Source organism: Salvelinus alpinus, chromosome 16 (genome assembly GCF_045679555.1).
Source record: "Salvelinus alpinus chromosome 16, SLU_Salpinus.1, whole genome shotgun sequence".
Lineage (NCBI taxonomy): Eukaryota > Metazoa > Chordata > Actinopteri > Salmoniformes > Salmonidae > Salvelinus > Salvelinus alpinus.
The window spans coordinates 29,024,005-29,042,021 of NC_092101.1; the positions used below are offsets into that span (position 1 = coordinate 29,024,005).

An 18,017-nucleotide genomic window follows, 5' to 3' on the forward strand; every position below is an offset into this window, starting at 1 on the left:
TCTGATGTGTGTAGTTTTAGTCAGAATTAGGACAAGGACTTTTTGTTCCTTTTTAGTTTGTAAGCAGGGTACAAGTGTGAGACAATGTATGAGAGAAGAGGAGCTATCGACATACAAGCTCTACTACTGTGTTCCTTACAGGACATTCTGTCCCCACCCAGGGAGGGGAGAGACCTTGGGCTTGTAGTAGATTGTATAACAGGTGGCAGACAATGTATGACAGGAAGACTTGTGAACTATATTGTCATTGTTTCTGAGAGGAGGAGGGACATTTATGACGAAATGTGAGGTATATAGACCAATGTACAGGAAATGATAGGCAGAACGTTCCCGTAAATAAACATTTGACTTTTGTAGACTGGGCCTCTGTCTGTTTTTATTTCTATCAGTATCCTACAAATCCTGATATAGCAGACTGAGTAATTTAATTGAATTGGTTAAAGAATATGAGAACTTAATTCTCATAACATTAATCATTGTTGTTTTTCCTACTGAAACCGGAGGATAAAGCCAAGCCATTCACAGGTGCCTGCCTGCCTGCAGTGCCCTCCTCCAAACACACACTAACTCACTCTAAAGAGGAGGAAGACTGTGTGTGCTACATAAGAAAAATGCGCCACTCTGACACACAATGATGTGAGAGATTCATTCAGAAGACTGTGGCTCTGACGCAAGACTGGGATGAGAGGGAGAAAGGAAGAGCAGAAGTCAAAGCCTTCTATTCTATCTGGGACTGACGTCAATGTCATTGCCACTAGGGTGTCTGTGAAAGAGGGGAGGAGAAAGTGGAGAATAACTGCCTGAGATCTATGGAGATACAATACGTACGTATGAGCAGAACATTTATCTATAGTTGAACAGTTGAATAGACAAAAGTAGATAGGTGTGGACAGTAACGTGGACAGAAACTCGATACTAGGAAATAGTAATGTGTTCTGCAGGATGCTGTGGAGGTGTGTTGGAGAGGGACTGGGTTCCCTGATACCAATGACGTTGTTGAGGTGTGTTAGTGAACGACTGACCTGGTGTACTCCATCGCTGGCTGTGTAGACGGAGTTGAGCTGTTTGAGGTGGTCTCGGGTGTGGCTCAACTCTCTGAGGGTGTCAAACACCCCCTCCACAGCCGTATGGGCCCTCTCCATGGTGAGCTCTTCAATACTTCTACACCCTACAGAGAGAGAGAGAGACACACACACACAAAGCAAAAATGTACCAATGAATGTCCTCCTCACGTCTAATCAACATTTCATTTCATGTTGCCCCATTTCAAAAAAGTACCTGGGGAAGAAAATGTTGTGTTCTGATTATGAGGTGGAATTTGCTATCACGGCCCCAAAAAGTCTGAGAACCCATGTCCTAAATAACTCAGTGTCTTGTACATTGGACTAGACTACCATGGTAAAGCCAGGAGAAAGAGTACAAAAGGCTCTTTATTTACCAAAGAATGTCCTCCTCACGTCTACTCAACATTTCATATGGCCCTACAAAAAAGTGCATGGGGAAGAAAAAGTTTGGTCAATAATACAATCAAAAAGACAGAGGGAGGGAGAGGCAGAGGGACACAGAGAGAGAGAGAGAGAGAGACAGAGTGAGACAGACAGAGACAGCGGAGGGGGGGGGGGGGGGCTTTCCGTGCCCAGGTCGGAGTGCTGTTGGCTAGGTAAGTATTTGATTGGCTAGGTAAGTCAGAGATTTTCTGGATTTTTGTTTTAGATTCCGTCTCTCACAGTTGAAGTGTACCTATGATACAAATTACAGACCTCTACATGCTTTGTAAGTAGGAAAACATGCAAAATCGGCAGTGTATCAAATACTTCTTCTCCCCACTGTACGTCTCCCTCTCCCTGCTAAGGAATGTGGTTGTCGTTGGTTAAGGAGAAGGTCACGTGGTATTAAGACATACAGTATAAAATACATAAAATCAAACATGAAACCACATCAGTAGGACAGACACTCAGGGAGACAACACCTGGGATGAATGCTTGTGCATAGTGATGACAACAGCAGGACTACTGCCAAACAGCACACTTACATAAGATCCTCTGGGGTTGTTTTCTTCTAATGGACCGTTATATATGGACCGTTACTTCCGGCGCCGACAGAGATGGCCGCCTCGCTTCGCGTTCCTAGGAAACTACGTAGTATTTTGTTTTATTACGTGTTATTTATTACATTGGTACCCCAGGTAATCTTAGGTTTTATTACATACAGTCGGGAGGAACTACTGGATATTATATCAACGTCAACTCACCATCATTACGACCAGGAATATGACTTTCCCGAAGCGTATCCTGTGTTTTACCCACCACCCGGGACAATGGATCGGATCCCAGCCGGCGAACCAATACAACGACGCCGTAAAAGGGGCAGACGAAGCGGTCTTCTGGTCAGGCTCTGGAGACGGGCACACCGCTCCCGAGCATACTACTCGCCAATGTCCAGTCTCTTGACAACAAGGTTGATGAAATCCGAGTAAGGGTAGCATTCCAGAGAGACATAAGAGACTGTAACGTTCTTTGCTTCATGGAAACATGGCTCACTCGAGACACGCTATCGGAGTCGATACAGCCAGCTGGTTTCTTCACGCATCGCGCCGACAGAAACAAACATATTTCTGGTAAGAAGAAGGGCAGGGGGGTATGCCTTACGATTAACGAGACGTGGTGTGATCATAACAACATACAGGAACTCAAGTCCTTCTGTTTACCTGACTTAGAATTCCTCACAATCAAATGTCGACCGCATTATCTACCAAGAGAATTCTCTTCGATTATAATCACAGCCGCATATATTCCCCCCCAAGCAGACACATCGATGGCCCTGAACAAACTTTATTTGACTTTTATGTAAACTGGAAACCACATATTCTGAGGCTCCATTCATTGTAGCTGGGGATTTTAACAAGGCTAATCTGAAAACAAGACTCCCTGAACTCTATCAGCATATCGATTGTGCTACCAGAGCTGGTAAAACCCTGGATCATTGTTATTCTAACTTCCACGACGCATATAAGGCCCTCCCCCGCCCTCCTTTCGGAAAAGCTGACCACGACTCCATTTTGTTGCATCCAGCCTATAGACAGAAACTAAAACAGGAAGCTCCCGCTCTCAGGTATGTTCAACGTTGGTCCGACCAATCTGATTCCACGCTTCAAGATTGCTTCGATCACGTGGATTGTGATATGTTCCGCATTGCGTCAAACAACAACATTGACGAATACGCTGATTCGGTGAGCGAGTTCATTAGCAAGTGCATTGGCGATGTCGTACCCACAGCAACTATCAAAACATTTCCCAACCAGAAACCGTGGATTGATGGCAGCATTCACATGAAACTGAAACCGCGAACCACTGCTTTTAACCAGGGCAAGGTGACCGGAAACATGACCGAATACAAACAGTGTAGCTATTCCCTCCGCAAGGCAATCAAACTAGCTAAGCGTCAGTATAGAGACAAAGTAGAGTCGCAATTCAACGGCTCAGACACAAGAGGTATGTGGCAGGGTCTACAATATATCACGGATTACAAAAAGAAAACGAGCTCCGTCGCGGACCAGGATGTCTTGCTCCCAGACAGACTAAACAACTTCTTTGCTCGCTATGAGGACAATACAGTGCCACTGACACGGCCCGCTACCAAAACCTGCGGACTCTCCTTCACTGCAGCCGACGTGAGTAGAACATTTAAATGTGTTAACCCTCGCAAGGCTGCAGGCCCAGACGGCATCCCCAGCCGCGTCCTCAGAGCATGCGCAGACCAGCTGGCTGGTGTGTTTACGGACATATTCAATCAATCCTTATGCCAGTCTGCTGTTCCCACATGCTTCAAGAGGGCCACCATTGTTCCTTGTTCCCAAGAAAGCTAAGGTAACTGAGCTAAACGACTACCGCCCCGTAGCACTAACTTCCGTCATCATGAAGTGCTTTGAGAGACTAGTCAAGGACCATATCACCTCCACCCTACCTGACACCCTAGACCCACTCCAATTTGCTTACCACCCCAATAGGTCCACAGACGACGCAATCGCAACCACACTGCACACTGCCCAAACCCATCTGGACAAGAGGAATACCTATGTGAGAATGCTGTTCATCGACTACAGCTCAGCATTTAACACCATAGTACCTTCCAAACTCGTCACCAAGCTCGAGACCCTGGGTCTCGACCCCGCCCTGTGCAACTGGGTACTGGACTTCCTGACGGGCCGCCCCCAGGTGGTGAGGGTAGGTAACATCTCCACCCCGCTGATCCTCAACACCGGGGCCCCACAAGGGTGCGTTCTGAGCCCTCTGCTGTACTCCCTGTTCACCCACGACTGCGTGGCCATGCACGCCTCCAACTCAATCCTCAAGTTTGCAGACGACACTACAGTGGTAGGCTTGATTACCAACAAGGACGAGACGGCCTACAGGGAGGAGGCGAGGGCCTTCGGAGTGAGGTGTCAGGAAAATAACCTCAAACTCAACGTCAACAAAACAAAGGAGATGATCGTGGACTTCAGGAAACAGCAGAGGGAGCACCCCCCTATCCACATCGACGGGACAGTAGTGGAGAGGGTAGAAAGTTTTAAGTTCCTCGGCGTACACATCACAGACAAACTGAATTGGTTCACCCACACAGACAGCGTGGTGAAGAAGGCGTAGCAGCGCCTCTTCAACCTCAGGAGGCTGAAGAAATTCGGCTTGTCACCAAAAGCACTCACAAACTTTTACAGATGCACAATCGAGAGCCTCCTGTCGGGCTGTATCACCGCCTGGTACGGAAAACTGCTCCTCCCACAACCGCAAGGCTCTCCAGAGGGTAGTGAGGTCTGCACAACGCATCACCGGGGGCAAACTACCTGCCCTCCAGGACACCTACACCACCCGATGTCACAGGAAGGCCATAAAGATCATCAAGAACAACAACCACCCGAGCCACTGCCTGTTCACCCCGCTATCATCCAGAAGGCGAGGTCAGTACAGGTGCATCAAAGCAGGGACCGAGAGACTGAAAAACAGCTTCTATCTCAAGGCCATCAGACTGTTAAACAGCCACCACTAACATTGAGTGTCTGCTGCCATACATGTAAAAAATGTATCACTAGCCACTTTAAACAATGCCACTTAATATATGTTTACATACCCTACATTACTCTTCTCATATGTATATACTGTACTCGATACCATCTACTGCATCTTGCCTATTCCGTTCTGTACCATCACTCATTCATACAGTGGGGCAAAAAAGTATTTAGTCAGCTACCAATTGTGCAAGTTCTCCCACTTAAAAAGATGAGAGAGGCCTGTAATTCATCATAGGTGCACTTCAACTATGACAGACAAAATGAGAAAGAAAATCCAGAAAATCACATTGTAGGATTTTTTATGAATTTATTTGCAAATTATGGTGGAAAATAAGTATTTGGTCACCTACAAACAAGCAAGATTTCTGGCTCTCACAGACCTGTAACTTCTTCTTTAAGAGGCTCCTCTGTCCTCCACTCGTTACCTGTATTAATGGCACCTGTTTGAACTTGTTATCAGTATAAAAGACACCTGTCCACAACCTCAAACAGTCACACTCCAAACTCCACTATGGCCAAGACCAAAGAGCTGTCAAGGACACCAGAAACAAAATTGTAGACCAGCACCAGGCTGGGAAGACTGAATCTGCAATAGGTAAGCAGCTTGGTTTGAAGAAATCAACTGTGGGAGCAATTATTAGGAAATAGAAGACATACAAGACCACTGATAATCTCCCTCGATCTGGGGCTCCACGCAAGATCTCACCCCGTGGGGTCAAAATGATCACAAGAACGGTGAGCAAAAATCCCAGAACCACACGGGGGGACCTAGTGAATGACCTGCAGAGAGCTGGGACCAAAGTAACAAAGCCTACCATCAGTAACACACTACGCCGCCAGGGACTCAAATCCTGCAGTGCCAGACGTGTCCCCCTGCTTAAGCCAGTACATGTCCAGGCCCGTCTGAAGTTTGCTAGAGACCATTTGGATGATCCAGAAGAAGATTGGGAGAATGTCATATGGTCAGATGAAACCAAAATATAACTTTTTGGTAAAAACTCAACTCGTCATGTTTGGAGGACAAAGAATGCTGAGTTGCATCCAAATAACACCATACCTACTGTGAAGCATGGGGGTGGAAACATCATGCTTTGGGGCTGTTTTTCTGCAAAGGGACCAGGATGACTGATCCGTGTAAAGGAAAGAATGAATGGGGCCATGTATTGTGAGATTTTGAGTGAAAACCTCCTTCCATCAGCAAGGGCATTGAAGATGAAACGTGGCTGGGTCTTTCAGCATGACAATGATCCCAAACACACCGCCCGGGCAACGAAGGAGTGGCTTCGTAAGAAGCATTTCAAGGTCCTGGAGTGGCCTAGCCAGTCTCCAGATCTCAACCCCATAGAAAATCTTTGGAGGGAGTTGAAAGTCCGTGTTGCCAGCAACAGCCCCAAAACATCACTGCTCTAGAGGAGATCTGCATGGAGGAATGGGCCAAAATACCAGCAACAGTGTGTGAAAACCTTGTGAAGACTTACAGAAAACGTTTGACCTCTGTCATTGCCAACAAAGGGTATATAACAAAGTATTGAGATAAACTAGTAGAAAGAGGAGGAAGGGAAGCGCTACTAAGGTACACTATAGTATATTTTGGTATATAGAAGGTGCTCTTTGGTAAAAGGTGTAAATTGGTCATCAAAAAGAAAGGAGGACCAAGGCACTCTTCATATAATTAATTAAAATGCCTTTATTAGTATGGCATGTTCAATAGAAACAAAGTTGTTAAAAACCGACGCGTTTCGGCTGCATGGCCTTCGTCAGGGAGTACAGAAAAAAGAGAATACAATGTCCTCTTTTGAAAGGCTTTTCCAATTAGCCCTAATTAGAAGAGGGAGTGGTTACCAAATTGGACACACCTAGTAAGCAATAATATACACATGAAAAGGTGAAATACTGTAGCTATGTTATCATGAGCATACAACTCCATTGAGATAAACTTTTGTTATTGACCAAATACTTATTTTCCACCATAATTTGCAAATAAATTCATTAAAAATCCTACAATGTGATTTTCTGGATTTTTCTTTCTCATTTTGTCTGTCATAGTTGAAGTTTACCTATGATGAAAATTACAGGCCTCCCTCATCTTTTTAAGTGGGAGAACTCTCACAATTGGTGGCTGACTAAATACTTTTTTGCCCCACTGTATATCTTTATGTACATATTCTTCATCCCTTTACTCTTGTGTGTATAAGGTAGCTGTTGTGGAATTGTTAGGTTAGATTACTCGTTGGTGATTACTGCATTGTCGGAACTAGAAGCACAAACATTTCCCTACACTCGCATTAACATCTGCTAACCATGTGTATGTGACAAATAAAATTGGATTTGATGATTTGATATATGTAGGCTACTAGCCTAGAGGTTAGAGTTCAGTCCAAAGCCTCCACATCAAAAGGAATACTTTGCTACCATACTGACCAATCACTCTCAGTCTGGGGCTCTAAGCTTCTGTATCCTCCCTAATCAGGAACACAACTACTGACCAACAGATTAACCCTGTGGATTGACTTCCTGTGAGCTAAGAGCAGAAAGCAACCCAATATGAACCCAGTAAACCCAAAGTATAGAACAAGATAATTGGCTAGAAACAGTACTACTATTGAGAGTTAAGTGCGTTGCCTGTTTTCTTTGTAGATTAGATTTACCAGACACCTCAACTCTGACTGGATGTCAATGAGCATGCCTGACTTGAAAACCACTTATTCATGACAGGGTTTCCATCAAACCATGAAACAAAAGCAAAGCATTTAATTTAACTACATTTTAAATTGACATTTTAGTCATTTAGCAGACGCTCTAAGCCAGAACTCCCTTCCCTCTTTGGGGGAAAATATTATTATATATATGACAGCTTGTATATATGTGTGTGTGTGTACAGTAGGTATGTCTACACACAAAAATCCATATTTGCCATATATATTCATAAAGCCTTTTTCAGATCAAATATATTTTGTTCATTAACACAACTGAACTGGAGTTGTTCCCATGTACAAATGGATATACACCGAGTGTACAAAACATTAGGAACACCTTCCTCTTTTGCCCTCAGAACAGCCTCAATTCATTGGGGCATAGGCCAGCATCCCTGTGGAACGCTTTCGACAGGAGTACAAGCTGTCAAAAGCATTCCACAGGGATGCTGGCCCATGTTGACTCCAATACTTCCCACAGTTGTGTCAAGTTGGCTGGATGTCCTTTGGGTGGTGGCCCACTCTTGATACACATGGGAAACTGTTGAGTGTGAAAAACTCAGCAGCTTTGCAGTTCTTGACACACTCATACCGGTGCACCTGGCACCTACTACCATACCCTGTTCAAAGGCACTCAAATATTTTGTCTTTTCCATTCACCCTCTGAATGCAACACATACACAATCCATATCTCAATTGTCTCAAGGCTTAAAAATCATTATTTAACCTGTCTCCTCCCCTTCATCTACAGTCGTGGCCAAAAGTTGGAAGAATGACACAAATATTATTTTTCACAAAGTCTGCTGCTTCAGTTTGTATGATGGCAATTTGCATATACTCCAGAATGTTATGAAGAGTGATCAGATGAATTGCAATTAATTGCAAAGTCCCTTTTTCCCATGCAAATGAACTGAATCCCCCAAAAACATTTCCACTGCATTTCAGCCCTGCCAAAAAAAGGACCAGCTGACATCATGTCAGTGATTCTCTCGTTAACACAGGTGTGAGCGTTGACGAGGACAAGGCTAGAGATCACTCTGTCATGCTGATTGTTTTCGAATAACAGACTGGAAACTTCAAAAGGAGGGTGGTGCTTGGAATCATTGTTCATCCTCTGTCAACCATGGTTACTTGCAAGGAAACACGTGCCGTCATCATTGCTTTGCACAGAAAGGGCTTCACAGGCAAGGATATTGCTGCCAGTAAGATTGCACCTAAATCAACCATTTATCGGATCATCAAGAACTTCAAGGAGAGCGGTTCAATTGTTGTGAAGAAGGCTTCAAGAAAGTCCAGCAAGTGCCAGGACCATCTCCGAAAGTTGATTCAGCTGCGGGATCGGGGCACCACCAGTACAGAGCTTGCTCAGGAATGGCAGCAGGCAGGTGTAAGTGCATCTGCACGCACAGTGAGGCGAAGACTTTTGGAGGATGGCCTGGTCTCAAGAAGGGCAGCAAAGAAGCCACTTCTCTCCAGGAAAAACATCAGGGACAGACTGATATTCTGCAAAAAGTACAGGGATTGGACTGCTGAGGACTGGGGTAAAGTCATTTTCTCTGATGAATACCCTTTCCGATTGTTTGGGGCATCCGGAAAAAAGCTTGTCCGGAGAAGACAAGGTGAGCGCTACTATCAGTCCTGTGTCATGCCAACAGTAAAGCATCCTGAGACATTCATGTGTGAGGTTGCTTCTCAGCCAAGGGAGTGGGCTCACTCACAATTTTGCCTAAGAACACAGCCATGAATAAAGAATGGTACCAACACATCCTCCGAGAGCAACTTCTCCCAACCATCCAGGAACAGTTTGGTGACGAACAATGCCTTTTCCAGCATGATGGAGCACCTTGCCATAAGGCAAAAGTGATAACTAAGTGGCTCAGGGAACAAAACATCGATATTTTGGGTCCATGGCCAGGAAACTCCCCAGACTTTAATCCCATTGAGAACTTGTGGTCAATCCTCAAGAGGCAGGTGGACAAACAAAAACCCACAAATTCTGACAAACTCCAAGCATTGATTATGCAAGAATGGGCTGCCATCAGTCAGGATGTGGCCCAGAAGTTAATTGACAGCATGCCAGGGCGGATTGCAGAGGTCTTGAAAAAGAAGGGTCAACAGTGCAAATATTGACTTTTTGCATCAACTTCATGTAATTGTCAATAAAAGCCTTTGACACTTATGAAATGCTTGTAATTATACTTCAGTATTCCATAGTAACATATGACAAAAATATCTAAAGACACTGAGGCAGCAGACTTTGTGAAAATTAATATTTGTGTCATTCTCAAAACTTTTGGCCACGACTGTACATTTGCGCGACCCACTTTTCCGTTTATATTTTTTACACACACAAAAAAAAAGGATTTTTTAAAATTTCACTTCACCAATTTGGACTATTTTGTGTATGTCCATTACATGAAATCCAAATAAAATCAATTTAAATAACAGGTTGTAATGCAACAAAATAGCCAAGGGGGTTGAATACTTTTGCAAGACACTGTATGTGCATGCTTTCAAGCACACCCATCTCATTAACTTGTGGTGAGTTATTCACCATTTTAGATGAACAAATAAGGTTTTATATGCAATATGGTTAAATAAAGCGCAAAATTATTGATTATTATTATAAGAGTTCTTTGTCACTTCCCATGAGCCGGGTTGTGACAAAAACTCACACTGACACTTATGTTAAATAAATGTATTGTATAGTGTGTGTGTGGCAGGCTTACAATGATGGCAAAAAACAACATTTGAGAGTGCGCTGACCCAGGTGCTAGAGGGGGTATGCAGCTGGAGGTTGAATGTTTGAAGGGGTACAGGACTATAAAAAGTTTGGGAACCACTGATCTACACTGATTGAAGTGGATTTAACAAGTTACATCAATAAGGGATCATAGCTCTCACCTGGTCAGTCTGTCATGGAAAGAACAGGTGCTCCTAATGTTTTGTAGACTCAATGTACTTTGACAGCGAGTTATTTCGCCACATAACTCCCTCTGAAGTGTTAAAGATCTGTAATTTAAGTCAACAGGGCTGGCCAGTTGTATTTTGGTCCGTTCTATTTTGGAGAGTTAGATATGCCCACATGCACTTCAACAACACAGAGATATAATGTACACAGAGTGGCCTGACTCAATGTCAAGACTGTCAGGATTTCATCTGTATTATATCATGGTTATTGTTAGGTCCTTCTCCAAATAGAGCTGATATCATATTTAACCTTGGTGGGTGCGTTGTTATGAGTCGCTGGCTATTGGAATGTAAAGCGTCTTGCACTGTGGCTTTCACTTCCCCATCAGTCGGAGGGGTTAGCTCATAGGAAAAACAGCCCTGCTCTCCTATCAGATGGACAGCAGCGTGAAGAAAGAGTGGGTCGGATGTGGGCTTTATCCTTCCACAACATGGATGTAAGACAGCCTGCACAGGAGAGAGGCATCCTGCAAAACTACGTAAAACAGTGTGAGTGTGTGTGTGCGTGCGAGCAAGTTTGCATTTTGTCAAGTATAAATACTGAAAACAGACCCAAAAATGTCTATTCACAGACATAGAAGCCAGACTTGCACTTTCAGGAACTTATGCAAACCAGCTACATTCAGTTAGAACATCTGACTCACAGTTCAGATACACTGACAACGCCAGGGTTTTTATCCATGCCATTCTGCTGCAGTGAGGGTGTGTCTCAGCATGTGTAGCGTGAGAGGGCTGTGATGTGGGTTGAGGATGGATGTAGAGCGGCAGAGGGAGGGAGGTGTGTCTGGGTGGAGCGTGAGAGGGCTGTGATGTGGGTTGAGGATGGATGTAGAGCGGCAGAGGGAGGGAGGTGTGTCTGGGTGTAGCGTGAGAGGGCTGTGATGTGGGTTGAGGATGGATGTAGAACGGCAGAGGGAGGGAGGTGTGTCTGGGTGGAGCGTGAGAGGGCTGTGATGTGGGTTGAGGATGGATGTAGAGCGGCAGAGGGAGGGAGGTGTGTCTGGGTGGAGCGTGAGAGGGCTGTGATGTGGGTTGAGGATGGATGTAGAGCGGCAGAGGGAGGGAGGTGTGTCTGGGTGGAGCGTGAGAGGGCTGTGATGTGGGTTGAGGATGGATGTAGAACGGCAGAGGGAGGGAGGTGTGTCTGGGTGGAGCGTGAGAGGGCTGGTTGACTGGTTGCCAAAGCACACAGTGCTGCATGTCTGGAGCAGGCTGCAGGCTCTGCCAGGCCGGGACACAGTCTGTGGTTGAGATGTTGATTACACCACTGCCGTGCCATGGCATTAAGCGGCCCAACCCGGCCCAGGTGCTGCTGCTCTGACAACAGCCAGGCGGAACAAAATGTCCGTAGTAGAGCAGAACTCCTTGCTGCGGGACTCTGTCACACACACCATCTGTCTGCCTGCCTGCCTCTCACGCAACTCTGGGACAGATCTACCACAACACGGAGCAGAAACAGTGTGTTTGTGTGTGTGAGTGCTTATAAGTGTACTGTATGTGAGATAGTTGGCTTATGTAGGTGCAAGCCTGTATGCGTATGTAAAATGTTGGGTTTACTTATGCATGCATAAGCATGTTTATGAATATGAAAGTCTATTTGTGAATGAATGTGTGTCTGCTCATATGCATAATGTCTGTTGATATGGTTTATGACTGTTTCTCTGTAATAGCCCTGTGCCTCTAATGACCTCGTAAGTGCATGAAGAACGTAACTGGTTTCTGTTGTAAAACAGCTTTTAGGCCCATTTACCCATTTATCCCCTAATACCATCACCAGCTCCATTATCAAATCCAAACTAATGTGATGTTGCCCCTGACTCACCTTTAGTATCACACTGAACCCTGTCACTAAGATTGAAAGAGAGAATAGGAGGGAGAAATGGGAGAGAGAATGTAATGATGTGTGTTAAGTAGATCAGTGAGAACACAGTCAGCAGTATGACAGGAAGTGGTTGATGTAGACTTTCCGGAAAATTCTTAATGAGGTCTAATAGAGCAGTAGGGACAGGAGGTGATACTGGGAGGTGAGGCTGTGTATGTGCTTGCACACAGTCTCTCAGCTCTAAGTAGTGAATGATGGGCACAAATTGTCCTTATGGAAAGAATGTGAGGAAGAACAAAAAGACATTCCGGTATATAACTTAGTACTCATTAACAGCACACAGCTCTCCATCCAGGATCCGCTCCACTAGAGAACATTGAATTAGAGTACAGTCTCCTCAACAACCTCTCTAAACACTCTCTCAGAGTCCCAACCCCAGCCCCAGAATAAAGACTGATCGCTCCAGAATTATCACTGTACTGCAGAGTCAGAGTCAGACAGTGGAACCAACTATAAATAACTTAAGCTGATTTTGTCACCTGACCGGAATTCTATTTTGTGTGAGAAAAGCAGAGGAGGTGCTTCCTAACTTCAAAGGGAGAAAAACAGAAACACAGATTCCTGGGGATGAGGAATCACCAGAGCTTATATCAGCATTCCCAATTACTCCTCCTGTAGAATGCTGGCTGGCACTTGGAGCTTTGGCCTGGCTCCTGCATCCCATTCCTGTCCTCTGGAATCTCACTAATAGCGGGTAAAGGGAGGAAGTATATATACAGTAGGACTGGGGCACTACACTATGAGAAGGTGGGGGGTAAGAAAGTGGGCATCTTCTAACATGTCATGAATATTACAGTTCTCTCTGTAGAGATAGGGTTTAGTCATGTCCCAGGGAACAACCTAGCATCCGGTCAAGGTGTGCCGTCATCCCCATGGTAACATGTTAATGTCAGGTCTAGCGGACAACATCTCTACATCAGCCAGAGGCTATGTGATGAAGCTTCCTGCCTTACTGTCAGATCTGCTGAGACACAGAGGGACAGTAGTAGTGTAACCGGAGTACACTCTGGTCACTTGCAGACAGAGCTGCACAGAGCTGTAAGTGAAGCTGTTGGGCAGAGTGGAGCAGAGGCACAGAGAAGAGCTGGGTGATGATAAAATAAAGCATGGAGAGCTCAGTGCTAATGATAAACTGGTATAAATTGTATTGTAGCTGACAATGTATGTACAAACGTCATGACAGAGATATTTTTATGTGTTTTGGTAGGAATATTGTGACAAAGACTTAGTGTGAAAGTCATGAATCACAGTATTAACCTCTATATCAGGGGTATTCAACTCTTACCCTACGCGGTCTGGAGCCTGCTGGTTTTCTGTTCTACCTGATAATTAATTGCACCCACCTGATGTCCCAGTGGAACTCCCAGAGTTGAGTTTGAGGGCTCAATATGTATTATTAACCTTTAGAAATTACAGATTGGGCAAACAGCAAGTGAATATTTTACACCTTCTCTTATTAGACTAGCCTACTTATGCAACTGCTCATTTGATGATACTGTATTGACACAGGAAACCCATATGAAACATAGCCCACAATGACCCTGCCTCACACACGTCTTCAGGATTCGGTTCAATCGGGGGCTCTGAATGAACAAACTACCCAACAGTCCAGTAATAATGACCTGACCAGTCTTAGTGATTTCCCAAAGACAAAGAATTCCTGCTATAGTTGGCCAGATTCTGGTTTTACACCATAATCCTGTTCACTGTGATCCGAGCCACTTGACAAGAAACACAAGACCAGCTAATCAGACCAGGATCAGCCCTCTCTCCCCCATTCTCTCTCTCCCTCCATCACTCTTTCTCTATGGACAGACAACACCTCTCTACTGACGTCCACAGCCACTAGTCTTCCCACCTATTCCTGGACTCAGTGATGTAACTCAGCTATGCCTGGATCATATTCCTTAAGATTTTGGGTGCAAAATTGTGGATCCATGAGTGTTTATTTGCTGTGTTTCAGATATGGAAGAGAAAATAGATGGCTGGCTGGCTAGTCTTCTCTTCCTGAGGTATTTTGGAAAGAGGCACAGTAAAATGAGAGTACGAGAGCTTACATTTACATTTTAGTCATTTAGCAGACACTCTTATCCACAGCATCATTTGTTTGGTACTTTTTGGAACTGGTCCTCCGTGGGAATCGAACCCACAACCCTGGCGTTGAACCCTGGCGTCAGTTCAAGTGGGGGCTATACCAACTCAGGGTATTTTCTGCAAAGAAAAGTCTTGGGCGGGCTTCAGTGTTTTTTCTGGCCACCTACACTACCGTTCAAAAGTTTGGGTTCACCTAGAAATTCCCTTGTTTTTTTAAAGAAAAGCACATTTTTTGTCCATTAAAATAACATAACATTTATCAGAAATACAATGTAGACATTGTTAATGTTAATGTTGTAAATTACTATTGTAGCTGGAAACGGCAGATTCTTTATGGAATATCTAGATAGGCGTACAGAGGCCAATTATCAGCAACCATCACTCCTGTCTTCCAATGGCACGTTGTGTTAGCTAATCCAAGTTTATCATTTTAAAAAGGCTAATTGATCATTAGAAAAACCTTTTGCAATTATGTTAGCACAGCTGAAAACCGTTGTTCTGATTAAAGAAGCAATAAAACTGGCCTTCTTTAGACTAGTTGAGTATCTGGAGCATCAGCATTTGAAGGTTCAATTACAGGCTCAAAATGGCCAGAAACAAAGTACTTTCATCTGAAACTCGTCAGTATATTCTTGTTCTAATAAATGAAGGCTATTCCATGCGAGAAATCGCCAAGAAGCTGAAGATCTCGTATAACGCTGTGCACTACTCCCTTCACAGAACAGCGCAAACTGTCTCTAACCAGAATAGAAAGAGGAGTGGGAGGCCCCGGTACACAACTGAGCAAGAGGACAAGTACATTAGAGTGTCTAGTTTGAGAAACAGACGCCTCACAAGTCCTCAACTGGTATCTTCATTAAATAGTACCCGCAAAACACCAGTCTCAACGTCAACAGTGAAGAGGCGACTCCAGGATGCTGGCCTTCTAGGCAGAGTTCCTCTGTCCAGTGTCTGTGTTCTTTTGCCCATCTTAATATTTAATTTTTATTGGCCAGTCTGAGATATGTATTTTTCTTTGCAACTCTGCCTAGAAGGCCAGCATCCCGGAGTCGCCTCTTCACTGTTGATCGCCAACATCAGAGCAGCAGGAAAGTTATCTAGATATTCCATAAAAAATCTGCCGTTTCCAGCTACAATAGTAATTTACAACATTAACAATGTCTACATTGTATTTCTGATAAATACAGGGAGGGGAGAAACTGTTGGGCTTGCAGTAGATTGCGTAACATGTTGCAGCACATGATAAGCAATATAGGTGTTGGAATAAACTTGTAAAACAGCATTGTCAGAGAGGAGGAGGGACATTTATGACGCTATGTGTGATATATAAACTAATGTGCATGGTATTATGATCAGAGCTCTCTGAATAAAGAACTTACCTTTGCATACTTCTGGGACTTTGTCAAATTCTTCTATTAACCGGGGCCTTACAACCCCAGGGGAATTGGTCAAAGTATATAGTGAGTTAATATCATTGGAACTAGAAATTCTCGTGACACTTTGATAAAAGGGGAGATCGTTACATCTCTTGAGAGTCATCAATTTATTTGTATTCAAGCAGAATGATCTGAGAGAAAGACGAAAACTCTATTACACATTCATGGGCAATCGTTGTGTACTGTCTGTATTCCTACTGTAGCAGCATGGTGTAGAATGAGACATCTCACAGACACACGTTAGCTAGCTATCTAGCTACAACACATAGGTATAGCTACTCCAAGATTAATATGAGTCATAAACCTAAAGCCAATTCTTTACACTCCTTAACATTTCTCCAGTTTTGCTCCTAATGAGAGGCACTGAGGCTAGCTAGGCTAGTTAGCTAGCCAGCTATAATGTTAGAATACAGTATATTTTAGATATAGAAATTTGGCTAGCTTGTCTTTAAAATGATAGTAGCAAGCCACGTTATGGCTGAAGTGATCACCAAATTGTACAACACTGCCTCATTTAAAAAGAGAGCTTATATTGCAAGCTAGCTACCGACAGCAAAACAACTGACTTGTTAGTCATTTGCCCTTCTGAGTACTGGTCTAGGCTGCAGCCGCTGCTTGCTGGTCTCGCAATTATTTTTGTTGCCGTCTCAACTCCTCTTCAGTGTATTCCGGCTCAAATAAATATGGCTGTGTGATCCTATGTAAAATAATGTTTTGTCGTCCAGCTCTTCTTGGAAAGACAAATGTCTGATTTGTAGCTAATTATTTAGCAATCTCAGATAGACAGTGCACCGTAACATAGCTTCTGTTACCCTGTAAACTAGTACCTCCCGTTTTGAAAAGCCTGCCTTCGAGTGTAGGAACTATCAGGAATCAAGGTAAGACCCAGATGCAGACATGTCGAATTGACAATGGTTAAATATTCCAAAAGGGGCAGGCAATAGACAGGTCAAGGCAGGCAGGGGTCAGTAAACCAGAGGTGGGGCAATGGTACCGGACGGCAGGCAGGGTCAGGGTAGGCAAGGGTCAAAACCAGGAGGGTGAGAAAAAGAGAGACTGGGAAAAGCAGGAGCTTAGAACAAAAACACTGGTTGACTTGACAAACAGGCAACGGACAAACAGAGAACACAGGTATAAATACACAAGTGATAATGGGGAAGATGGGCGACACCTGCAGGGGGGTGGAGACAATCACAAGGACAGGTGAAACAGATCAGGGTGTGACAGGAACAAGGAATTAAGGCCCCCGTCAGGCTAGAGTCTTTATAAAGCCAGGGGAAATTAGTGAACTTCGATGTCCTGGCAGAAAATCCAAGATGGCGTTGCAGTAGGACATGTGTATTTGTCTTTGTCTTGTTCCCGTTTCTTATCCCGTGTAAATAGCCAGTCTTTTTCATAAATATCTTAATCTCACTTTCTATCTAAGAACTAAATATACTTTCCTGTATACTAAATATACTTTCCTCACCCAATGTGGTACGGATCTGCTATTTTTATTCCTTATAACTGGAACTTCCATCAGGAGCTAGCCAACTAACTAGCTACTAGTCTTTGTTAGCCACAGCTAGCGGTCTTCATCTTTTTCCCGGTCATCAACCAGCCTTAGCTCGGACAACACCTGCCAGTCTGCACAGCGCGATATCAACCTAGAGCATATCGGACTGCTTCTCTCTACCATATCACCGGATTCCTGCCGCTCTGGATCATTACACTGGATCATCGCAGCTAGCTAGCTGCAAACGAGTGGCTACTGTTAGCTAACGCCTCTGTCCCGAAGCAAGCACCAGCTAGCCTCGAGCTAGGCCCATATACTAGCTAATTCTAGGGCTACAATACCTCCTTTGGCAATTGGCCAGGACCCTTTATTGTCAACACGG

At 44.3% G+C, this 18,017-nt stretch overlaps 1 protein-coding gene across 1 annotated transcript in view; it reads right to left on the reverse strand.

The window, feature by feature from the left end:
• LOC139541308 (sec1 family domain-containing protein 2-like) overlaps positions 1-18,017 on the reverse strand; it is a 232,142-nt gene that overhangs the window by 23,013 nt on the left and 191,112 nt on the right. The window contains exon 6 of the mRNA XM_071345816.1: positions 1,023-1,168. Coding sequence (XP_071201917.1) covers positions 1,023-1,168 — 146 coding nt within the window. The remainder of the gene's footprint in view (positions 1-1,022; positions 1,169-18,017) is intronic.